Source organism: Prosopis cineraria, unplaced genomic scaffold (assembly GCF_029017545.1).
Source record: "Prosopis cineraria cultivar Desert tree isolate PC_DT_omini unplaced genomic scaffold, ASM2901754v1 PC14, whole genome shotgun sequence".
NCBI classification, from domain to species: domain Eukaryota; kingdom Viridiplantae; phylum Streptophyta; class Magnoliopsida; order Fabales; family Fabaceae; genus Prosopis; species Prosopis cineraria.
Window position 1 is genome coordinate 28,309,196 of NW_026555345.1, and position 27,228 is coordinate 28,336,423.

The window sequence follows — 27,228 nt, forward strand, 5'->3', positions numbered from 1 at the left end:
TCACTTAATGCCTCTTAATCAACATTCGCAACAATTCGACGTGTAATACTATGTGGCGCGTGTGTAAATTTTAATTAGTCAGTGATAACCCAAAAAAAAAAAAAAACACACACACCCCCCCCCCCACAATTAAGATTGACATGTAGTATTGGGTCAGTGTTTATCCTAATATGTCAACTAGAAGTTTGACGAAGGAAGGGTTATATTATTTTTTATAAATATATGCAATGTTTGGTAGGGAGAAAAAGTGTCTTCTAAAAAGGAAATGTGAAATATACTCATCTTCTTTTCTAAGTATATTTTTTTAAAACCATTTTTAGTGCGTGCCTGCAAGTGTGAGAGAGAAAGAGGGAGGGAGAAGGTTTTTGAATATTTGTGCCTTGTGATTGATGACAATTACACATTTTTTCCCCATCTAAGTATTTTTCTTTGTTTTGTTTATATATCTATATATACATGCATGCAGTTGAAGTCCCATCACACACACACACACACACACATGTGCACTTCCCAATATGTTGTGTAAGATTTTTTTTAGGAGGATTACATGATATTATTAGAAAACCAAAAGTTATACTTATCTAATCATGTTAGATCAAAAGTGAATCACCAAAAAAAAAAAAAGCTAGCCCTTAGGTTAAAAAAACAAAGCTACAGTACACAGAAAAGTACTTGTGAAATATTAATTGATGTAATGGATTCAAAATTCTTGGCTTTGTTGTAGATTAGTTAAAAAGAATTGATCCAAATTGAGTTGAATAATTAATAACAGTGACATGATTAGCAAAACAAGCAGGTATAACAATAATTTAGATAAGTAATGTGTGATATATAGATAATGCATAAACCACAGAAGCACACGGTATATATTTTTGCATGCGCTAGCTGTTGGATTTATTAGAGCATAGAAAAAAGACAAATAACAGAAAAGCAAGCAATTAAACAAATTAGCAGAAACAAATATTATGGTCCCAAGAATCAGGTTTATCCATGTGCTATTTCATGATTTTTTTAAAGCTAAATGAGACAAGCCTTTAACCTTGGTTCTAAATTTGATGGTGACCACCAGAACAGCTAGATTCATGAAATTCCCTTTCTTTCTTTCTTTTTTGAAACTGTGTATACTTTTTACAACGCAATTCTCTATCTTCTAGGATGTGGTTGGTTTGAGAGAAGGGGAAGGGAGGAGTTTGATGTTACCTTATTTGATTTAGGAGAGTAGGGAAGAAAAAATAATTATATATAAATAATTTCACTCTCATTTTATTAGTGTTGAAATACTATATAAGTGTATCTGTCTCTTTTAAACTTATCATGAAGGACATATTGATTAAGATGTGACAAATTTTATTTCTTTCCTTCAAATTTTCAAGCCAAACAAAGGAAAGAGGCAAAATTCCTTTCCTCTCTTTTCCTTCAACCAAATACCCTCTTACAGCCCACTCTCAAAAGCCTGCAAAAAGATTATGAATCAAGTATTCTTTTATTGGGAAAAATTAAAAATATTGTTATTGAAATGGGGTTAGTTTAATTTGTTCGATCAAATGTAAAACCATTGAACTTACCCACTTATGTGACTTGAAGGTGTCCATAGATCGATGCGTTTTGAAATTGGCCAGTCTTGGTCCAACACTGAAACAATTAATTTTTCATCGAAATCAGATGTGAAATCAATGATTGAATCAATCTAAATTCGCACCTGAATACTCCAATAACATTGCTAGCTTGCTTTGGTTAATTCAGTACAAATTAAAGTGTCAATATTTTATCTTAAAATAAAAAAACTTGACATTGAATTTTTTTTTGTTTAAATGCTATTGCTCTATTTTTTTAGTTTTATGGGACTTTTTTTTTAAAACAATTAAATACTTATTGCAATACATTTGACTATTTGAGGCTAATTGTGTGTAAAATTCTTCTCTTTTGATTACTTAAAATTGTTTTGTCTAATGTTTTTTTTTTTTTGGTTGGGCTCCAAAATTGAGTTCTACTGACCCATTTAATTTATTTTTTCCTACAAACTAGCATATGCCCCGTGCAATGCACGGCGTGTCACCAGATAATTAATAATTTAAATAAATAATAAGATTTAAGTTATAGCCAAAATTTATATTTTTCTTAAATTAAAATAATTGAAAAATTAAATATGTAATTAATTAGTATTATTTGAATGAATCACAAAAATTAATTACAATTATTATTTTATTTATTTTAAAGGGTTTATTTAAATTAATTCTATTTACACATATTCATACACACACAAACACATATAATTGAGAGATTTCATTTGTTCTATTGAAAACAATTATATTCTCAATTAAATTTCATAATATTTACATATAACATGTTTAAATTAAAGTTAAATATAATATTATATTTTTCCATATACACCCGTGATGCATTGTATGAGATGTTCACCTTTGCAATAATATTTTTTAAAACATAAATAGTGTATCACCACTACCATATGCACGTAAGGAATATAGAGAAGTACTTCTCAATAAAGTTGAAAGATTGATTTAAAAATATAGTATAAATTAAAATTAATTATTGATGCAGCTAAAACTAGTAAGCCACATTCACCCAAAAATAAAAAAAAAAGTAAGCCACAATAAAATAGTTTTAAATAATAGAACAAAATAAGAGCACAACATAAACAAGGTGAAAAGTATAACTGATATTATCGTAATAATGTTTTTCTATTAACTTTAAAATAAAATAATTTGGGATGCCCATGATATTTTTATGTACATTTTTTTAATTATAATTATGATGCTAATTAAAGTGAATTAAATTTAAAGCGATATTTAAAATAAATTGAAAATGATAACAGAATTTAATTTAATAGAAAAAAGCCATGAAGGGAACCTAATCTCTATAGTATGACAGAATCATATATACTTCACAAATATATGATTCAATTTCACTTGACCATTCTTAAAGTTCTTTCTCTTTAGCAAAACTTAGATAACTATTGAATTGATTTGTTATCCATAATGCAATTATAGCATTGTTATCACCAAATCTTACCTCTCGTGGACACCCGTTTCTTATCAATTTGCCAAGAATATGAATAGAGGCTTGATAATTGAATATTATATTATTCACAATGCTTGTTAATAAGAACAAACATGCAAACTTGTAGTTAAAATAAGATGGACATGAAGTAGGGATGGTATATCTCTGTCATACCCCAAAAAAACGTTTCACCTCCAATCTTCTTATTGTCAAGATAAAGTGCCTTAATAATATGTGAAAAGATAATAGCATAGCACTCATTCTCTGAAAAATGTGAAACCCAAAGCAATAAAATAGGAATAATTTTATGAAAACAATGCAATAGTTTTTATTGTCTTACTAAATTAATATCATCAATGGATACTCCAAAGACAATGATGGGACTAGGTGGGGTGATATGCAATTGGCAGTAGGACCAGTGATGTTATTATTCCATGTTAAAATCTTCTTCAAGTTCATCATTAAGGTCATTAAGGTTATCCGTCTCTTATTAGTTTGATATGAATGTGGAAGAAATTGAGGAGGGAGATTTGAATTTTGAAAAAACAATTAACTCATGTCTAGAGAATATTCAGAAAAAGCTTTATATGCTCAGAGAGTGCTCCATGACATTTAGTTAAAAAAATTACATGGAATATACTTTTTTATCAAAATTTTCTCAAGCTTTTTAATATAAATAAAAAGTTGAGAAGTTAGGATAATGAAGAAAATTTTAAAAGTAGAAAAGTTACATAGAATTTGCTTATTATGAAAAATTTTGTAACATTTTTAAAATTGAAATTTAAAATTACGAGCAATTTCGCAAGATTTTTTAAAATTAAACTTAAAATTTATCGGTAAGAAATTGGGAAGTTAGAATAATTGAGAGAATTTTGGAGACGACAAAGTTACACATAATAATTTACTTATTATTTTTAAATTTAAAATTTAAAATCATTAATAAATTAAAAAAATTATGATAATCGAGGGAAATTTGGGAGGTGAGACATTTTTATATTTTTTATATTTTAAAAATAAGAGCATAAATGATATAATGATGTAATGCTCTGAGTAGCTAACTGCATCCAAAAGAGTAGTCATAGGGTTATGAAATTAGATCATGGGCGAGGAAGTTCTCAAAATGAAGAAATAAATTATATTCGTTGATTAAAAAAATTGTAAATAATTAAATCTGACATGGATTCACAAAATTATAGTATTCAAAGAGATGACACTTGTCATAGAGATGTGTTTGTTATTGTTCTATTATAATATATATATATATATATATATAACTTTAATTTATATAAGATTTTACCTATAAAATAAAATATTTCACGTGAATAATGTGAGATATTAGATTCGACACGTGGCATCAGAGCCAGGTTACAAATATTAATATGTATATCTTAATTCATTATCTTATGCGTATAATAATGAATTAATCCTTTCAAAAGCATGTTCAAATTTATTAACATGCCCATATGTTATGATTCTCTGTCTAATCCCTGAATATTCTTCAATAAATATAAGATTAATAAAAAAAATTAATACTGGAGGTCACTGAATCCATTAGTCTCTCAGCCTCATGAGTAGTGAATCCTTGATTTGGATTCTTCATTGAGGACGTTGTTCTCCATTTCATCGGAGGTGGGGACGTTAGTGTGTCTTTGGGAGTCGGCATCATCTTCCTTGTGCTTCCGTCAGAGGCGCTGTTCTTCTTCTGGACTCTTCTGGTTTGCATCATCAGAGTGGAGATTGTTGCTGGCAATCGTTGGCATCACGTCTTCCTCCCTCCTTCTGGTCCACCGTTGGCATCCTCTAAAAGTTACAGATTCGCGGCATCCTTCTGGTTTGCCGGTGGCATCCTCCAAGCAGCAACTCCGCGGCAGCCTGGGAAGATGATGCCACAGGGGTCATGAAACCGGATCCTATCCTAGGGATCCAGTTTCATGGTTCATTTGGGCCCAGACTACAAAAAAAAGGCTGCGACACGAAACGGGTTTGAAACTGGGTCTTAGAGATCCGGTTATACTGCATCTGGGCCTGATTTTTTTTAATATATATATATATATATATTTGTTAATTATGTTTTAACCCCAGGATAGAAGTACCTCATTCGGCCCATAATTTATGGAATTTCTTTCGTGACCTCAATAAAGTTTTTGACATTACAAATAAGTCCCTTAACTTTCAGAATTTACAATTTTGACCCAAATCTCTTCCAGAATTACTTATTTGCCCCTGATAATCTTTCAAAAATTTTATTTAAGTCCTAAATTTGTTCCCTAGTTCCCAAAAGACCCTAAGGGCTTTTAAAATTATTTTGTCTTGTCCTAAGGTCATAAAATTTATGACTTTGTGAATTATTGATAATGCTTAAGATCTTGTAGCATTGATAATGAACATACCCCATAGGTGTGACATTATTAATGTGATTTTGATGGTTGATTTTGAGGATAGGCTAATAGCACTCCTTTAATGTGTTAGATATTTGTTGTACCCTATAGGTATGGAAATGTTTAATACATTATTTTGTATGGACTTTTGTGTGAGCTAAATCTTTTATGGTATATGAACCTTCTTGGTGCATGGTTATAGTTGCATAATTGATAATCGCTTGTTGGAAAATTATGTTTTATAATTATGTTATGCACGCATAATTAATATTTCTCATTTTTTTTTTGCGATTTCAGTTTCTACTTTTACGCAACTATCCTTTGTGAAGGCTCTCAATGGGACTAATTATGATGACTGGAAAGAGTCCCTGACTATGTATCTGACCATTTTTGAGAAAGATTTAGCTCTGAGAGAACCCAAGCCTGCAGATCTCTCTTCTGAGTCCAGTGCTTCTAAAATAGCCTTTCATAAACAATGGAGTGAGTCCAACCAGATCTGTCTAGCAATCATCAAGTACCCAATTGATAAGGAAATTAGGGACAGCATTCCTGAAAAGGATACTGCAGTCGAGTATTTGAAAGCTATTGGTAACAAATACAAGAAGCTTGACAAGACTCAAAAGAAGTACTATCTGTCACTTCTTGACAATACTCGATATGTCAGAGTTTCTGGTGTCAGGGAGCACATTCTGAAACTTGTTCATTACTATAACAAGCTTAAGTCATATGAGATTAATTTGGGTGAAAGTACCTTAGTTTACCGTGTTCTTCAATCACTGCCATCGGAGTACGCATTCTTGAGGACTTCATACAACTCACAATAAGCTAAATGGTCTGTTGATCATATGATATCGATAGTCACTCAAGAAGAGGAAGCTATACAGAAGAATTCCTCTTACTCAATAAACTATGTTTCTCATAGCTCTAGCAGCAAATCTGGAGGGTCATATAAGAAAAAGAGGAAGAAGCATGATGCCCCAAAGCCTAATAATCTAACCTTTAAGAAGGATGGTGATAAGAGTGAAAAGTTGAGGAAGAAACCCTTTAATGGGTTATGCAATTATTGTAAGAAACCAGGTCACATTAAAGCTAATTGCTTCAAACTGAAGAACAAACAAGAAAGTAAAGGTACAATTCTTCAAACTGCCCCTCTAACTCTAGTCTGTTTTGAATCTAACACTATTAAAACTTCTTTTGACTCATGGTGGCTGAATTCTGGTGCCACTGTACATGTTGTAAATTCTCTACAGGGGCTAAGAAACTAGAAGGTTCTAAGTGAGATACAGAGGTTAGTCTTTGGCATAGCAGGGAGCAAGGCATCAGTTGAATGCATTGGAACTGTTTCTTTGTATTTAAATTCTGGTCATGTTTTACATTTGAATAATGTTGTTTATATACCTTCTGCAAAGATAAATTTAATTTCAACTTCTGTATTGGATATTTGTGGCTATTCATTCTTCCAAGGAAATGAAAAAATTGACATTTGTTTTGATTCCATTAATGTTGGTGTCGCTTCCTTGATATATGGTTTATATCGATTGAATGATTGGTCACTTGAACTTCCTAATTTCCATATCAATGCTGCTATTGGGCATAAACATCAAAGGCCCAATGATAATTCCTCTATATTATGGCATCATCGTTTGAGTCATATCTCATTGTTAGAATACTTATTAATTAATGTTAATTCATAAATAAATAAATATTCTAACATAATGAGATATATTATTTAACTATAGATTGATTCACATTAAATCGCTATCAACATTGCTGGTGCGATTGCCATACAGCCAAATACTTTGTCCGATTCTATGGAACTTAAATAGTTAATCATTGTCAATTTCCCCCCTGTAGACCACTGTCCACTTTTAAAAACTTGTTTTAGGTAAAAGCATGTTATGTATGGATTTGGATATAGAGAATGGCTTAAATACATGCGCTTAATAAGTGTCTCTTGTGGCATGATGCTAATGATTTCATTTAATCAAGTAACTATCAAATATTGTCCTACAATATTCAAAAAATTATTAAATCTCAAATTTTTTGGAAAAGACAACATGAATAAGGAGTCTTTTGATCTTGATAATTGTTTTAAATTTTTAAAAGAAAATATATTTTAATAATTTTTAAGTATTGTTAAAATTCAACGACAATGATCAAAATATTTAATAAATAAATCTACTTAGGTCACTCACCAAATTTAAACCTTATGTCATGTGTACCCCCACTAGCTTATTACCTAATTTTGATTGATTTTTTGTTCCGTGAAAATTCTGATGATTTTTCATTTGGACTTGTACAAGGAAACTTTGTACAACCCATATAGGCCCCAAATGATCCAACTTCGCATGGGCTTATATATACATTTTCCAGCTCCAGGGTTCACCCATTATTTTCTGGCTAGACGCCCTCCGTTTTTGTGGATTTTCACTGGGACAACATGATTTAGAAACTATTATTAAAAAAAAATGATTTGGAAATGTTAGAAGACAATTTTACTCAGAATGAAATCAAAAAGTAACGATGGAGAGCGAAAACATAAACATGTTATTTCTTTTTATCCTAAAAAATTTGAGAATATTACTATCTTTCATGTTAAAACTTGAACTCAAGACTTCAAAATAAATTGATTCGACTTTTTTGATTAGTCAAACTAAGAGAAAGACTTTGATAGATTAAATGTATCACGTCATTTATATTTTGTTCAATTGAAATGCTTCAAGTAATCTAAATAAGATTTTATGTGATATTTTTTTTAAATTGATTCTATTTTGTTAGCATAATGCATATTTGATTATTTATTTTTTTCTCTCTACTATCATTAATATCATAATTAATTTATATTTAATAATATCTAAATGTTATATTTTTATTGAACAAAACATAAATAATATTATGCATTCAATCTATATAAATATTGCCGATCAAACCATATACCTTACCATATAAATATGTAATTTATAGAAACACTAATACAACATTTTAATTGATCATATGTCATGTTGAAAAATGGAATTGGTCCCCACATGGGATAGGTGGCTCCAACTGCAATAAGTAGGACCACATGTTGCAGTAGACCATTGGACACAGTACTGCTTGGGCAAGGCAAATGCCTCCACAATTTACGGATTGATTCAGATTGAATCAAACGATTGGAGAGGGTGTGGAATAAATTTTTTTAAACTATTTTTAAATATATAAATTTTAAATATAAAATTTAAAATGCAAGGTTAAATTTAAATCTATCAATCTAAACACTAACGAATATAATTTTAGCCAAGCATTCAACAGTATTTAATTTGGAGAGTATTTTGCTATTCATTAATTTGAGTTGCAAGACACCCTTATCATTGTAAATAGGCAAAAACACAAGCATTCAACTACATATCGCACACTCCAAGTCATAAATGTACATTGATGGATTTTTTTTCCCCTCAAAAACATGAAATATCGTTGAAAATTGAAGGGTTTACAAAGACAAATTAAGTGCAATGAGCACAATACAAATAAGAGACATGACATAAAAAAAAAAAAAAACCTCAAATCCATTACAAAATGACACAAAGAAAGAAAAGAAACTGATAAGTGGGCATTTTACCTGGATTAATGTATATACTGCTCTCTTATTCATTAATTAATGTATAGATTAGGAGTATTCAACTTATACTTGTCTTCGATTGTTCAGTTTCATTCCCGATCATATCAGGATGAGCCTTATCCTAGATAGCACCAAAACAATCGGGACAGGTTTTTGTAGGACAAAATGGGAAGGAGGTTCGAGATAAAATGGGACACGAGATTAGCATCGAGATGTCTCGTCCCGTCCCAAATATTACATATATATATATATATATATTATTTTTTATTTTAAAAATATACATTAAATATAGTAATTATATTAATATATAATTTATACTTATATTAATTATATCAATTATAATTTCAATACGTGCAATTCCTATTAAAAATAAAATTTTTTTATGTTAATAATTTTAATGACATAAAATGAATAGGGTGATATATTTCTTTATAATATATTAATTATATTAATATAATTTATTCTTACTTTATCTATTTAATAACTTTTATTTATATTATATTTATTTCTTTATTTTTGAAAGAGTAATTAAATTAGCACATCTAAATTAAAGTAAACGAATAATTATTTCATGTTGTGCTTGGCTTATTTGTTGTTGCTGCTCTTATAACTCAGAGATCACTTGTAATTGCTATCATAATACATTATATACTTGTAGTTGTGATTGATGTAATTTAATAATAAACTTTAAGTTGTTGTGATTTATGTACTTGAATTATTTTGATTTAAACTTAATAAATTATATAATTTAAAATTTTAATTAACGTTATTATTTAAATCTTTCTATATTGTCTGATTTATTAGGATGGCGTCGTCCCTGTCACGTGTTGTCTTGATTCTTAATGGAGTGAGATAACTTTCAAAATAAGAAGAAACACAGTATAAAAATTTATTTTCAATCTTTTTCTTGAGACAAGACGCGGGGACAACGGTATGAAGGCTTTTGATATGCACTGAAACTTCACTCAAAATAAGAATAACAAAAAGAATGCAAACCACTTATATAAGAAACAGGGGAAAAAAAACACAACAGCCAAAGAAAAAACGGCAACCACCCGAGCCTATTAAGTAGGTGATTGATAGAAAATGTTAAAATTATAAGGAAGACTATAAGTCAACAAGATAGTCATCCGTCCTATTTTTCTCTGGATAAACAAAACTGAAATTAATGCTTCAATGTCTATACATTAATCTCATCGTCAACTCAATAAAATTCATGTAAGGGTGAAAATTATGGTTGTTCTTTGTGAGGGTTAAAGGTTAGGTGATTTCCATAATAAAAAAGCAGCCTTGATCGCTTCCTTTCATCGCCTTCACATGAGATTTTATTATTCAATCTTAAGATGCAAATCATTGATAACTCAGCTGAACTGCATCAGCACTACACAAACAATGTGCGATGAGGAACGACGACGCTTCATCCTTATTCATCAGCACCGCATGAGGACATGAATTTCTTCACAACCGCATACAGTTCCTTAGCTTTCAACAGATCCCGATCCTGAATACCGTGGTAGCCTCCTTCTGTGAAGTGGCCCACCACCCTCACTTTCCTCTCCTCCATCATCTTCACCACCTCCTTCTGTCGATCCACCAGTGGGTCCCCCCCAGTCCCTGTCACCACCACTCCCCACCCTCGTCTTCCGATCTCCTCCACTCTCTCCCTTCCGTCTCCTGCCGTCGGATTGCAGTACTCGTGATCCCGGTCAACTCCCGCCGGCAACGACAACTTCCACAACAGGTCCGTCACGCAGAGCGGCAACCGCTTGTTGTCCATCATCCTCACTTCCGATCCCGTCCTCTTGATCCCACCAAAAAACGGTTGTACCAGGATCAGCCCTCTAATCTTCAACGGCGCAAGATGCTTCCCCTGCTCCGCCGCACGGATTCCCGCGTGGTACGCGATGTTGCCCCCCGCGCTGCTTCCCATCAGATAACACTCTGAATGATCGGCGTAATGACTCAACCAACCGTCAGGACGCGTTTTGATCCAATGCAGGGCCTCCATGGCATCGTCGTAGGCCGCAGGCAGTCGATGCTCCGGAGCGAGGCGGTACTCGACAGAGACGACAACGGCACCGAGGTAGTCGGCCATGTTGAAGCAGAAATCGTGAAACATGGTGGAGGCTGCCCTAAGGACGATGAAGCCTCCGCCGTGGAAGAAGACAACGAGGGGCAATTTCTTGTAGGAAGAGAGGGCATTGCGAGGTAGGAAAATGCGAACCGACGTGGGTTTGGAAGGGTTAATGGAGAGATCTTTGGAAAGAACAGCGATGGGGAGGTTGGGATCCGGTGAGGGAGGGCTCACCGGACGGGGTTTTAATCGGGTGAGGGTTCCGTCCGGGTTGGAGACAACGTTGAGCTTGTGAAAGGCGTCAGTTTCAGAACATGGTGTTTGGGCTGAGATGGAGTTTGCGATGAAATAGAAAGAGATTAAAGAGAATACGAGTGTGGTTGACCACAACAGATTGAACAATGATAAAGGAAAGAGAGACATGGCCATGGAAGAGATTGACTTTCAGACGAAGGAAAAACAAAGATGATGGATTGGTTTTGGGTCCGAATTATCATTAATGCTTATCCGCAGGCCAATCGTGAATTCGTGATGCGAAGATTTTTGTCCGTATTCTTCTGGCACCTTTGAAATTATTCTTCTTGATCACGGGCTTTATGAGCATCAACATTGTCTTTTTCTTTTTCCTTTTGCCTAGTATCCAAGTAAGTTGAAAGCTTAGCCCTTTTACGTGGGCTGTTAATTGCACTGACACTGAGAATTGGTCTCCGAGTTATCTAAATAAGTTTAAAGTGTAGCCCATTTTTTGCACGAGGCAAATCTCTCCATCTGGGCCTGGATAAGAAGGAGCAAAATACAACACCACCTTGATTTCCACCACCGTCAATTGTGAAGTTTCCCTGCAGCTATAACTGGTCACTACCCTTATCTAATACTAGGTAGGTCGTTTACATGAATTATATTTTAAATTTTAAAACATGGTACATTTAATTTGGATTAGCTGAGGCCCAAAAGAAAGAAATAGAAAAACCACCTTTTTTGACACTTTGCTCAATGTAATTTGGGTTGTTAGTGATGATCCAAATTCAAATCCTCAATATAACCGCAAAAAATGATTGTATTGCTCATTGAGCATTATATTTCCTTTCTATTTATTTGTCAATCATTTTTTTTTTTGCAACTTGTCTTCTTCTCACCACAATCACTTTAATTTTATTATTTATTGGTATATAAACTTATTTCAAGTTTTAGCTATTTATAATAGCTTGTAATCTATTTCTGTGACCTTCTTTTTAAGATCGCGGGTTCTAATATGTAGTATGATATAATATTGTACATTAATTTCTCAGCTTTTAAGCAATTAATTCATTATTAGAAGTTATTTTGGAACAGTTAAAGAATCACATGCGATTGATCATCATAAGATCGATATTTGATATATCTGATTTGGTATTTTTGGCAACTATGAATCAGATCTAATACGTTGCAAGCAAAAAAAGAGATCAAAGCATCAAACGTCATTTATATTGGACCCGACGCAAAGTGCTCCTCCAAATATTTTAAGCTTCTGAGGATAATCACGCTCATAAATCAATCAGCTTTGTTTGGCAAACTAAAGAAAAGCAAGTTCTCGAATTGTACTGTTCTCTGAATGAGCAGTGTACAAGGACTCAAACTTGGATTGTTTGTTTGTTTGTTTTTGTTTTTGTTTTGTTTTGTTTTGTTCCTTTTTAGTGAGTAACTAACCTTTTGCGCCCTTCATCATGGTGATTGGAAGAAACTAACAAATATATAAATCCAATTCTGATGGAAAAGAATATTGGATATGCAATGGTTGGTAGGTTGATACTTTTGAAAGGTATAAATAAATAAAAAAGTGAAAAAGTTGATAATTGAGGATTGTGCTTGGTGAAATATTCTTAAATGCACGCGTGTCAAAAACTCAAACTGTGATCTTTGAGATGTTATCTTTGTAGACACTCTTCCACAGCTATTTGTCACTAATTTAATGATTAATTGATACACTCAGATTATTGGTGGACCACATTGTTTGTCGGCAGTGAGAGGGTATCTCTAGTTAATTCTTATATTAGAGGCCTTACTATTGATTAAAGCCTAACCATTCATCCATCCTTCTAAAAACATGTTGAGTCGCAGAATGATTTAATTTAGAACTTAAAGGTAGCTTAGTCATTAAGAGATACTATGTACTATCTTTAACAGTTCATGCTTGCTTTTCTTTAGAAAGTGTTTTAAGTTTTAGATTATATATATATATATATATATATCATTTCAGTATGCAAGTGTGGGTCGTCAAGAATCTATCTGAACTTGATTCCACCTGCTGTAATAATAATCACACACACACACACACACAAAATAAAACTAAATATGTAGTCAGGAACAGGTCAGTATTTCAATTTAGATAGGTTTGATGCATTTGTTTTAATGAAGAATTTCAACATGGTTATAAAAAAAATTTAAATTCATGATGCTGACATTGGTTCAAGAATAGGGAAATAAACATTCTTCCTAATAATCTTATCAAATTCTAGTAGTCGTATCTTATTTAAAAGCATTGTTCACCAAAAATTTTAAATAAAGTGATCAGGCCAATAAAAAGGGGAATAATGAACTGAAGCATGACGTTGAATATTATGTATCACTTGGCTTCTGCCGTTTGCTCCTATAATAAAACCGGTGTGGTTTAGGTCAAGAGTTCAAGTTGTTTTAGTGTGTGTGTGTGTGTGTGTGTGTGTGTGTGTGTGTGTTGTATCACTTATATAACGGCCATACTCATTTATTAACAATTAAATGGGGAATGACACAGTTGATAAATATGATAATATTTAACAAAAAATAGCGCATTATTAATATCTTAGAATGTACTTAATTACACTGACTTCTTAAAATCGTTTTGATCGAATAAATATTCAATTTAATACCATATATCATGTCATTCAGTTCAATATGCAAAATGTGTAGCTTTTATGCATAGTTAGTTTATATATATAAATATGGAAATTATAAATTCAAAAAGAATCACATAATGACCAAAATGAGACTATATTTTATTTCTCTTGAACTCTCCTATTATATCTTCCATATATATATAACTGTTTCAAATTATTAGTTGGAACACATTATCCATTAAAAGATTATCCTCATGATCATCTTGCTCCATTCGCGCAACATGATTGTTTTAATTGTCAACGCAAATAATTTCGATGAGAACAATGCTGCCAAAGAGAATACTCAGTCCAAATAATATCATTCTTTAAACTAATCCATAATCTAAACTCAGTTACATGGCGTGTAACAACTGCTATATACAATTACACAAACAATATTGTATGACGATTATAATAGAAGATATGACAACGAAGCTAATCTTGATTTAACAGATGCTGTACCTGTACCCACTTGGTACTTTCATATCTTCAATATCTTATATTCAACTATACAACTCTCTAATTATAGAATCTTTATTCTTCCAATCTCATATGAAGATATGGTTGACCTGCATCCTATCTTTGGCACGTACTCCACCCCCCAAAAAAAAAAATATATCACCAACCCAAAACTGCATGCAAAAATTTCTCATATATTTGAGTTCGGTAGGGAAGCCCCATGCATGGTGTTGGGGGGACAAACGCACCCTATCATATTTTAGTATTTCGCATTCATATTCTTAAAATTTTGAATCATCCCTTTCCTTGAGTTTTAAAAGTTTGCACCCCTCATCTAGGGTTCTTGGCTCAGCTTATTTGAGATGCTGACTATAGATCAAATATGTCGTTATAAATGTTTTATTATAACTCTACTTTTTCGTAGTTTTCCCCCTCTCTTTTTTTGGGCAAGGATCATCATTTGACACATGCAATTTGTGGAAAGTAAAAATGGAAGCATATCGATTTGGATATTAAATGGCTATTTTAAGATAGAATGAGAAAAATTAGATTCCCTTATGTATGATAATTTTGTGCTATTCCAATAAAAGAGTTGGTTTCCAGCGTAGGTTAAATGTGATAAATGCTATTATTTTAATTTTCCATAAGACTAAGCAATGTATTTAATTATTTTTGTACTGCTACTACAAACTCATTTATAATAGACAAGACTTGTTTCTTATAAATAATATTAATTTGCAAATTTTAATTCAATAAACAATATGTTTTAAGCATCGGTTCAATTACTCTCATGTCATGTGATACTATCGATTGGGGGTAAGAATATGATAACAAAACCCAACAGAGAATCATTTTAAGAAAAAAAAATAGTGTATTCATGTCTCATTTCGTACACACACACGTATAAAAGGCATCACTCTACTTTATTGTTTGTTTTACAAAAAAAAAAAAAAAAGAAAAGAAAGATAAACTCATTATCCATTCACTTTTTCCCATCCATCATTGAAGCTGATCGATTTGACACTCCATCCAAAGAGATTCATTTAAGATTTAACAGACATTTATATAATTAATGTAGCTAGTCTTTTTCTTTTTGTTTCTGTTTTCTTAAAAAAACTTTCTTTTGTGATCAAGTTAATCTCACTCCTTGATAAGACCCAAGAAGATATATCAGCCAAAAAAACACATCAATATTTGCGCAATGCTGATCAAGTTAATTGACTGACATCATAACTGTTACTATTTAGTGATATCGAAGCATTCTTATAAGATAATACCATTAAGTTAGTTTAAAACTCTTGAATGAATCAACTTGATCTCATTGCAAGCTTTAATTTATCAACATTATTTTTCAAATGACCCAACTTTCCATTATTTGAAATACTAACTAGGTAGCATTAGAGATGAAGCTAAAGAAGTAGTCGTCGCACATTTACATTCAAATATTAGAAGATAGATTATAAGAATATATAAAGCTTGGGATGTTCTAAGACTTCTTTAACTTCTTTATTTCTAATGGGTAGGCTTTGCATATTGTATATAGCTTGAGGAATGGACCGCATGTACGCATTATTGAGCACTGCTCATGCATTGTAAATTATGCTCGTTATAAATTTCACAATTCATATTAATATATTAACATTTATTATGTATATATGTGTCAACTGATGATGCATGTTGGCTTATGTTAGAATATTGATTCATGTGGGTTAATATGAAATTAACTCACTCAATAATGGCTTAATACCCGTCTTCAAAATATTTGGATTGATTCAATAATTTTATTTCTTTCAAAAACTAAACTAATATGACAAGAACAAGAGGGAGATAGACAAGGTAATAAATCTCATTTGGTATCGGGCGATGGACAAATCAGTGTGTTCTCTCTCTTTAATTTTCTTTTTTGGGCAATCAAAGAAATAAAATCATTAACCAGCAGCAAAAACAACCAGAAAACAATCGTGTGTTCTCTCTTTTTATAGTTGCACGCACCGGTTGAATAGAATTAAAAGTTGAACTTTTATTTGGGGTTACAAACCACCCCTATAAACTATTACGGGATTAAAAATTATCAATAAAATTTTGGCAACATGATTTCCAAGTGATAGTTCAATCAATGCACAAAACTAGCAAATGCAAAATTTACAAGAAGTACCTAGCTATATCTACACAACCATTTCGCATAAGCATAGCATGGTCTGTAACTTGCATGGAAAAGACACCAATTAATTAAGCCAATATCAAAGTGTATTCTCGACCTAAGCATCTAGCCCCTTATTCGAATGCGCACTACATTTCAGCAATGATTTTATTACACGTGGAGGTACAAATGGCTCGAATTAGTAAAGTTCAAAATCGGCGCAACAACATATCAACAGTTTTCTGGTTCAGATGCAGTCTCTCTGCAAGAGAACCTAGCTACAATTAGTCATATTCAGACTAATAACATATAGTTAATCTTCAGACAAAAGAAAACCAAATTAATCATATATCAGGCAGTCCTTTTGACAAGCACATAAGATTTGACTGGCAATAAGTATTACCTGTTCTGTAGATAATATTGCTGCAGTAAGCTTCCTTTGCAGTTCAGAGTATTCAGTAGTACTCTCAGCGATATCAGAATCCTTCAAGAAAAGTTATAACGCATTTTTAGGACTAGTTGATTGTAGAAATAATAAATAATACGCAATCTTTCTTCGCTCAAAATATATACAAGCTGATACGTATATACGTGGTACCTCTAATTGGATTGTGTGAATGAACGTCTCGTCCCTTGTGATAGAAGTGCAGCCCACCACGTTAAGCCCTTCTTTGATCAAAATACTCAAGAGTGTTGACTGAGTAAATAAGTACTCTCTGAACCTATAACTGCAGATAATCTCAGCTCCACCCTTGTGAGGATGAACAATAACAGAGATTCCATTTCCATTTTTCATCAACTCATCTCTCTTTGCCTTCAATTGGTTTACCTTGTTCTTTAGGTGTTTGATATATTTCGCAGCCCCATCAATTTGTTCAGATGTTGATCGTTTTCCCTGATGATATCATCAATTGACAGTACACTAAAATTCAGAGAAAATTAAATCAAATTAGAGAAGCTCAAGAATATTAGATTACAGAGATCAAGAAATTACCCTGATATATTCGAGAGGCAAAGCGGATCTGAGGGAGGCGAAAAGAGCGGCCATTTCTTGTCGTCTTTGTCTTTCTGTCTCTCTATGCATCCACTTCTTGTTAGCATCTTCAGCATTTTTAACTGGAAATTCCTTTTGCTGCTGCTTTCCCTTCCCCTTTGGTATAACTTCATTCCCAAAATTAGGCGGAAAGCTTTCGTAATCCTTCACTTCTGCAGTTTCATGAAAGATGTCATCTTCTGGGATCGTTTGTATTGAGAGAGGAGAACGGTTCAGAAATGAAATCTGGAAGAACAAATCTTCATCGCCAACTGGATGCAATGGCTTCATCATTTTTTGGGGTTTCAAAGATATAAGAAGGAAATCTTCTGGTATTAATGTGGCATTTTTTAACTAGGGTTTGAGACCACTCTTTTGTCTGATATATATTTGCTAGGATATATACTCATGTCTCTGATCTGACCTGCCGATATAAAACTAAACAATTTCATTTGTTTCTTTTTTGTCTTTATATTCTTAAACTGATGCTCTGGTGGGGCATGTATGGTATTCTCCATCAACTTATTTTATTGTATGTAATCTTCTTACATTCAACATAATACAAATTGGAAAATATAAATTAATTAACATATAATACATGATTTCCATTCCTTCTTTTATATAGATTAATTAGATGATGACACATGCACACTGAATTATTTGAGATAGACTATATTATTTGTGACTTATAAATAATATAGCTTTTCATGTATGTATATATATTGATGATTATTGATTGTTAAAATGGTTTTTATATTTATTTTTTTGTTTTTTTACAATAAAAAAGTTTAGGCAAATTAAGTCATATGACTTATAGTCTGAGTGACATTAAATTAATCACCAAGCATTAATGAAGGTGAATAAATTACCCATCAATAAGGACTCGCATTATTGATATAGCCAGGATTTAAACCCACCTTTCTTTATATATATGGGTGGTTAGCTACGATTAATAACCTTATAAATTAGGATGCAAAAAGTTCAAGCCAGCAATTCAGTGGAAATTCAGAAATTGACTTTTATACTATTATTTTTTGTTAATATTAATCATGTGGATATTATATGTTACACGTTTCCCACTGTAGCAGTAGCGGCAGTATGCGTAAATAATTGGTCCAGCACCGTGGCTGTAATATATATTAATTTTTAAATCTTCTTTATGGCGAAGAAAGGCGACGAAACGAGGAAGGAAAATGTATATCTGTGCAGAGGTCATTTTCCCATCAAAGTTAGACTTTTGGAACATTTGTCTCCCAATTTAAATTCACGTTATTAATCTTTTGAACAGCGGTTCAAATCTGTAGATCTTTTCAAAATTTCTTTACACATCATGGTGGCATAATCATTGGGCACAATAATTCTTTATTAAATAAATAGTGGTTATAATATAAACACGTATTCACAAATGATATAAGTGTGAATCAAAAATAAAATATAACCTCCACGTTTGATTATTTTTGTTTCCCTTCGTCACCTCGCAACTCGCAAGAGATGCAGTATATATCTTCCTGTATGTGATTTTGATAATTAATAATATTCTTGAGTACCATGTAATAAGTCTCTGAGTTTCTTCCAACAAACTCTTTAACTTTTTTCCGTAAATTATGTGAAGGACAAATAACCATCCAAGGTGAACATGGAACAATAATGCTGCACAATTCAATCCTGATTTAATTTTTTGACACGTGCATCTCTCCCACCTCATCTAGATCGGGCAAATCATGTCATGTTTTGACTAAACGGTTCGAAACACGTTCGAGAAAATCTAAGATATTTTTTTAAAAAAATCAAATTGAAATATCGAGTTATGCAATTATGATATTTTACTTTGCCTTAGTATTAAATTTCTTAAACGCAACTACTGAACTGATGATCTACTACATCAGTAAAACATCACATTTGAAGCGGACAATGTTTCATATTTCATTAATCTCCGCTCCTAAAGAGATATGAATGAAGGCTAAGAGCCTGTAAGTCAATCAGCATGACATATATCCCTTGATATAAAGGGTTTTTGGATCAAATGATCAAGGAAAGAAAATTATATTGGGTGTACATGTGTGTGTGGGGTGTGATGTGTACTTGTGTGTAGTGTGAGTGTATTAATGTATATGTGTGGAATCTCCTTTTAAGTGGAAAAGGGTTTGATAGGATATGACAGTGGGAAAAAAAAAAAAACAAGAAGAATGAATATGCACGAAACGCTGTCGTTTCCTTAGCTTTCAAGAGATCGTGATCCTTAGCTTGTGGTTGACCAAACTGCGATAAAGGCAAGAGATCGCCATAGCCATAGAAGGAAAAGAAATTGGCTTTCAGACTAAAGATGGATCCTTTCGCTACAAATTATCATTCTTATTCGTATTGCTACAGGCCACTCATGATATCAAGGTTTTTGAAATATCATGGCCTTTCATAACTATTGTTTTTGGACAATAAGTCTGAGTAGTAACTTGAAAGGATACAACGGGTCAACGATTACATATGGGCTAGCTGTTTATTTGATCTGATAATTGGGCTGCAAGTTATCAATTACTTCAAATTTAGCCCATTTTATTCATAATCCACATAAATGCATACATATTTTGCACTTAAAGAAGCAGGCTCAGCTATACAAAATAATACATCCTCTATTAAAAAATATAAAATATTTTTAGTTAAATTTTATTCCTAATAAAATAGTTATCTATCTAGTTGCCTTTAAAGTAATGCTATCTTTTCATATTTACTCTTATTTAATAAAGTGTTTTAATTTAAAATAAATATAAAGTGATTTATTTAATAGAGATACTTTAAAAAAAAGTAATGATTATATCTCAAAAGACTAAAAATATCTTACAATTTGTAACATTCAACCTCTTAAAAATGTTATTTAATACCAAGGCAAAGTAAAATTTCACCCCAAAATAAATTTCTTAATTAGCTGTTACACATTTGAGAAGAGTAGAATTATACAAATCACATAATATGTTATAATCTATTTCTGCTACGTGCCTTCCTCTTTCTCACTAATTTTGTGATGTCTCGGGCTATCAATGTCAAGTAGGAGATTATGGACATCAGTTTCTCATTATTATGTGGCAATTAATTTATTACTAACTGCTATTCTTAACTTAATTTAATAATTTCGAACACTTAAAAGTCACGCTTGTTCGAACAAATCAGATACATATATTAATATGTTGTAAGCAAAAGAAAAGAGAGCATTAATCAACGCTATTGTATATAGCTGGGACATAACAAGCACGAAGTGTTTCCCAAATATTTTAAGCTTCTGGATATGATGCCCATAAATCAATCACTTAACTTTAATTTGTCTGAAAGGGATGAATCCTCGAATTGATCCGTGAATGAACAGCGAACGAGGACCAAAACTTTAATTTGATTGTTCTTTGCTTTGTTTCCTTTTAGTGAGTATACTGGTTTACTTTTTGCGCTCTTCATCATATTGATTGGAAGAAGCTTGCAAATATATAAATTCCATTCTGCTGGAAAAGAAATAAAGAATATTATATTGGATAGGCATGGTTCGTAGGTTTAAACAAATAAACAAATAGGTGAAAAAGTTGATATATGAGGATGGTGCTTGATGACAGATGTTATCTTCGTGGACACTCTTCCACAGCTATTTGTCACTAATTTAGATTGATACAAAGAGATTATTGGACCACATCATTTGTCGGCAGTGAGATGTTTCTCTAATTGAATCATATATTAGGGGCCTGCCTATCGTTAAAGACTAGCCAATATTCATTATTCGTTCATTCCGCAAACATGCTGAATCTGAATGACTTAATTTAGAAGATAAAGGTAAGCTTAATTATGAAGACATACTATCTTTACAATCCATGCTTGCCTTTCTTTAAAAAATATTTTACGTTTTGAATTTTAGATATATCATATCAGTATGCAAGAGTGGGTCCTCAAGTTAATCTGCACTTTATTCCATTGTAATAATAATCACACACATACACACAAAATAGTCAGGAACAAGTTGGTCAGTATTTCAACTTAGATTGGTTTTCCGATCCGTTGATGCATTTTTGTTTTACTGGAGAATTCAAAATTTGGTTGAAAAATTAAAATTCATGCTGACATGATTCAAGAATAGGAAAATAATAAACATTTTTCAGATAATTAAATCAAATTTTAATTTTAACCATTATAATAAACCGGTGTGCTTGTTGGGATATATAGGTAGAGCTGCAAAACGGGCAGGCTTAGCCCTTATGGGCCAGCCCATAGCCCATAAGAGCTTGAGTACATAAGCCCGATTTTTCATTTTTCACTTCTTTTATGAGGCCTGACTCTTATTTGAAGGGTTTAAAATCAAGCCTGTAAGCCCTATTCTAAAAAAATTAAAAAGATTAAATAAAATTAAGCACTATAAATTAATTAAAATATTTTAAAATTAAAAAATTAAAATTCTCAAATCTTTTAAAAATTAAACAACACACATTTAAAAGTCTAGTAATAAGATTTAAATCTTGATTAAAACACATTTCATTTTTTTATAAATACACAAATATAATAATTATAGAAAAATAAAAAATATTAAAAATTTTACATTGTACACTGATATTTATTAAATTATATTAATTTTTAATTTTAAAAAAATTAAAATTAATAATAATATAACATGTGTAAGATCAGAGCTTTGGACGAGCAGGTCATTTTTGGCTTTAAACAAGTATTCCACCAAAGAAAAAAAAATTAATAATAACATAATGAGTTTGAAAGGTTGCTCAGACCCAAATTATTTTTTACAAAATTTATCAAAATCAAACTTTTAAGTCTGATTATTTTAAAAAATTTTAATTTTTAAAACTTGAATCTTTACTTAAATACAGCCTTTTGTCCCGGCTCTATATATAAGATTTGATTGTCAAGAGTTCAAGTTGTGTGTCTGTGTGTGTGTGGGTATTAATTGCCATATCGCTATATCGCATGCATATACCCTGACCATACTCATTTATTAAGAGTTAAATGCGGATGTCCCTGTTAATAAATGGGATTATATTACTTTTATATAAGCTTCAATGATCAGTTTTTTTTTTTTTGAAAGAAAGAAAAAGATAGTGGGTTCATAAAATTTTGGTTGAACTTTAAACCATATATTGTCTCATTCACTGTGCAAAATGTGTAGCTTTTGTTCGAATTAGTTAGTTCTTATAAATTTTTTTGGAAATTATAAATTCAAAAAGGATCACATGACAACAATGAGACTGCACGGGAATGTAAGGGTTATTTTCCTTTTTGTACGGAGTACTCTTTTTTTAAAAAAAAAACATTTCTCTTGAACTTCCCATATATTTTGAAAGAATTACACTTAAATATCATAGAGAATAATTTATTACTAAGAGATCCTATAAAATTTATAAAATATTCCCAAGTCCTTAATCCTAAGCATTTATAATTTGACAAAGGATATTTATAACTGAAAAATAATGTATTTTGTCAAGTTGTAAATGCACAAGATTTAAAATTTAAAATTATTTTATGAATTTCATGGGATATCTTAGTGATAAATTTTTTTGTGTGAGACCTAGCCAGGTATTTTTCCACATATCTTCCACAAATATCAGCTGTTTCAAATTATTTGTTGCAACAAATTATCCATTAAAAGAGTATCTTCATGATCTTGGTTCCATTCGTGCAATATGATTATTTTATTTTATTTTATTTTACTTTTTGGTAATAATTTCGATGATAACGATGTCGTCAAGGAGAATCTTCAAAATATCCAAATAATATTATTTTTTTAAATGATCCATAATGTAAATTCAATTACATCGTATCTAACCACTGCTGTATGCAATTACACAAACAATGTATCATGATTATAATAGAAGATATGACAACGAAGCTAATCTTGATTTAACAGATGTTGTAATATTTGGTACATTGATATCTTCAATATCTTATATTTAATCACACAACTTTGTAATTATAGAATATTTTCTTTTAATATCAAGCTTAATGTGAAATATGGTTGACCTGCATCATATCTTTGCCAAGTACTTTTTTTCCTTTTTCATGATCATGGGACTAACTATGCAAATATCACCAACCCAAAGACGGAACAATATATAATTTGTAATATAATTAACAACGTCGATCAAATTTATAATTCTAGCTCTTGAAAGACGAGTACAATCACAACTTTCCAAACGTGGCCATCATTTTTTCAGTTTGCCATCTGACTAGGTAGAGCTGATCATGGGTAAGGTTAGGCAGGGCCCTAATAAATCCATGCATGTGCTTGGATGCTGGGTGGGCAGACAAGGTCTGGTTCGGGCTAAGTGCCAGCATGCTAAACTATTATTATTATTATTTTTAACCATATATATTGGTAAAGTACATAACCCTAATCAATTTATGCCGTTCAAGCTAAAAGAATAACAAATCTAAATGATCTAGATGAATTTTTTTTTTTTATGTTATTAATCATGAACGAGGTGCTAAAATAACCTAACATTATTGTAAAAAAAAGCCAGATGGATTAAAAAAATTTAAATGTGGAATTAATTAACAAATGATATTATTTGAAATTACCAATAACAATGAAAAACAAAAAATGAAAAAAAAAAAATATGGAATTATTGAACAAAAAATGAAAAAGATTAAATAATTATTTGAAATTAAAACTAAACATATTTGACCTTCATATTTCGTTTGCATATCCATGATCCTTTTCTTTAGTCAAAACACAAAAAATGAAATTTGTCTGTAAAATAAAATCGCCTACTTTGATTGTTATTTTCAAACCATAACTTGGATTCTTTATTCAAAATGTATAACGATATCAATTTTTGTAAAATATATAATATTTTACAAAAAGATCCTTAGAGTCGAGCTAAGCAGGTTTGTTGGGAAGGTTGCCGCTAAACCTTGTCTAACCTGAGCTTCAAGTTAGACCGACCATGCCCAAAATTGTTCGGCCTATTTTTCTGCCGCCTTGGCAGGGCCGGAATTCTTGGGCAACCGGCCAACTTTTTCAGCCCTATGACTAGGCAATGTATTTAATTATATATATTTACAAATTAAATCTGAATAATTATTCAATAAACAATATGCTCAAGCATCCGTTTTGAATTACTATCATGCAATTCTGTCGGCTGTTGGAAGAATATGATAGCAGAACCTCAAGACCAAGGCATAATCCGTCTAACGAATAAATCATCTGATGTTAATGTTATGTTATCATAAGTGTTGGTAAAAAAAAAAAAACACAAAAGTACCTCGCGAGCTACAATGTTCCATCTCACATTTTATGCAAATATATGGACCCCGGACCCCGGTCTAGCTGCTTTTATGCATAAAAGAGAAGCTAATAATCATCCACTCACTTTTCCCATATGTCCATCACTGAAGCTGATCTGACACCTGCCAAAGAGATTCATGTAAGATTTGACATATAATGTGAAGTCTTTTTCTTTTTCTGTTTCTTCTTCTTCGTCCTTGTTCTTGTTTTTTTTTTTTGGGAAAAAAACCACTCTCTTTCAATCGACTTAATCTCTCATATTCTATCATAAGTTTCACATCAAAGAGCTCATAAATAAAGTAAAGTTTATAAATTTAAAAAATTTCTTCATCTAACACACTAATCTTTTGGATAAGCTCTTTCTTTAAACATGATGCTCATAATATTAGTGCTTTTATATATTGAGAGGTTGATGTCATGAATAGAGCTACTCACAAAATGTTCTAACTAGCAGAAGACTAAGTAAAGTGCCATCTAGTGGAATCATTAGGATAGTGGCTATGGAACACAATGGCATTAATGTTGTTAGCTTACATCGAGAACTTGACAAATGAAATGCGTTTTATAAATTTAAAAGATTTTCTCACTCAACAAACTAGTCTTTTAAAATGGATTATCTTTTTGGATTCTACTCATAATACTCCTCCATATGATATAGTAAAAAGTAGGGGTGTTCATGGAACAAGATGAGATCAGGATATCCCTATCCTATCCCGTGTTCTATCTTAAAACATGATTGGGACTCAAATTTTGTTCCACATCTTATCTTGTCTCGGTAGGAGTCAGGGTGGAACTAGGACATCCAGATAACCACCTTTACTTGTATTTTCAAATGACTAGTAATACTCAACCAACACGTATAAAGAATTATACTTCTATATATATGATTAATCACTTGTGTGTCAACACATAAATATATAAATGTAAGAACATTAGTGACCCAAATACAAGATCTTCCTTGCACATGTAGGCTATTTGATTGGAGCCTATTATAAACTTAAATTATAATAATCAAGAACAACCAGGCATAAACTTGAAAAATAAGCTCATTGGATTACTTGAATGGCAGCAATCTGGATTTGCTTTTTTAATTCTTCAAATCAATATCAATAATTATGAGAAAGCACCAAGCAAGTTGCTTAGCCAAATAGAGTATCACAAAGCAATGAAAAATTAAATGAAGTAAAAAAATATAAACAATAAAAATAACATAATAATTTATAAATACTAAAAGGAAAATATATGTATATGTGTTTGAATATATATATATATATATATAAAATATTGAGGGGGGATGGGACGTTTTGATGGGTATCTTGAGTCCTGTCTCGTCCCACAAACATCCTGTCCTAATTTCTTTGGGCCTAGACAAACTCATTCAATATGATTAGGATAAGTACGAGTTGACTAAAACAGGTACAACCCTGAGCACCCTTGATAAGAAGGGATCAAGAAAGAACAGTTCATTAATTATTTGCATAATGCGGATCAAGGTAATCGAATGGCATCGAAGATGTTCCTAAACTGTGATATTGAACCATTCCTTTGAGACATTTACCATCAAATTATTTTAAACATCTTGATAACTATTAACAAATTAATGCATCAATTTGATTTTATTGCAAGCTTTGTGTTGACAGATATTATTCACATGAATCAACATCCCCTCATCTCAAATGTTAATTAACTTGATTGCTTATATGTCGTATGGAGATTGAGGAATGAACCACTTGTATTATTCACGTACGGTTGTAAAGTTTGATGGAAATTTTATAATTCACATTAATATTAACATTGACGGTTGTTAGGGATGATGGCAACCCATCAGAATGGCTGCACTAACAATTAAAATATGATAATATTTTGTAACATTTTTGTGCCATAATCGAAGTTTGAAGTATCGAGTTTTTTGTAGCTTAACATGCATTAGTTAGCAAGACGTACATGCGCACCTCGATTAATCATGCATATTAACAAGTCGATATTACGTTTATTATGCTTACTTTTTAAACATAACAAATGTAATATCTTGTATTCGAATTGTTTTCGTTTACATAAAATGAAGTTGTCAACCGACACATTTCAGGTAGAAGTTTCTAATGACATGGGCTATACAATACTTTAAGACATGGTTCAGATTAATTAGATGTTGATGCTGGTAATTACTAAATTCCTTTGATTGTGAGGTCCGTACAACCGCAAAAGAGATAGGCGCGGTGGTAAATCTTACTGTCAGGTAAGGTTCGATAAATCAGAGTGTGTCAGTTTTTTTACATGGATTAATAAATATACTAGTTGAACTTTTTTTTTTTTTGGGTTTTAAAACCATTAGGATTAAAAGTAACAACTACATAAAAATTGACAACATGGATAATT

The 27,228-nt window shown here is 31.6% G+C and overlaps 2 protein-coding genes across 2 annotated transcripts; both read right to left on the bottom strand.

The window, feature by feature from the left end:
• Positions 1-9,983: 9,983 nt before the first annotated feature.
• Positions 9,984-11,582, bottom strand: LOC129293499 (carboxylesterase 1-like). Its single transcript, XM_054931505.1, has one exon. It carries the CDS (start codon positions 11,495-11,497, stop codon positions 10,418-10,420), a length of 1,080 nt encoding a protein of 359 aa, XP_054787480.1. The 5' UTR covers positions 11,498-11,582; the 3' UTR covers positions 9,984-10,417.
• A 5,041-nt stretch (positions 11,583-16,623) lies between these two features.
• LOC129292058 (transcription factor bHLH118-like) lies at positions 16,624-17,951 on the bottom strand. Its single transcript, XM_054929563.1, has 4 exons — positions 17,553-17,951; positions 17,157-17,453; positions 16,962-17,042; positions 16,624-16,820 (listed from the first exon to the last, which is right to left on the bottom strand). The coding sequence occupies exons 1-4, from the start codon at positions 17,883-17,885 to the stop codon at positions 16,806-16,808; spliced, it is 726 nt and encodes a 241-aa protein (XP_054785538.1). The 5' UTR covers positions 17,886-17,951; the 3' UTR covers positions 16,624-16,805.
• Between the last annotated feature and the right edge of the window lie 9,277 nt (positions 17,952-27,228).

Excerpts from the sequence above, each read along its gene's own strand:
- LOC129292058 (XM_054929563.1), bottom strand. The coding sequence starts at position 17,885 with ATGATGAAGCCATTGCATCCAGTTGGCGATGAAGATTTGTTCTTCCAG. Across the intron at positions 17,454-17,552 it reads TGCCTCTCGAATATATCAGG|GGAAAACGATCAACATCTGA; the intron begins GTAATTTCTTGA and ends TGATATCATCAG. Across the intron at positions 17,043-17,156 it reads TTCACACAATCCAATTAGAG|GATTCTGATATCGCTGAGAG; the intron begins GTACCACGTATA and ends CTTTTCTTGAAG.
- LOC129293499 (XM_054931505.1), bottom strand. The coding sequence starts at position 11,497 with ATGGCCATGTCTCTCTTTCCTTTATCATTGTTCAATCTGTTGTGGTCA.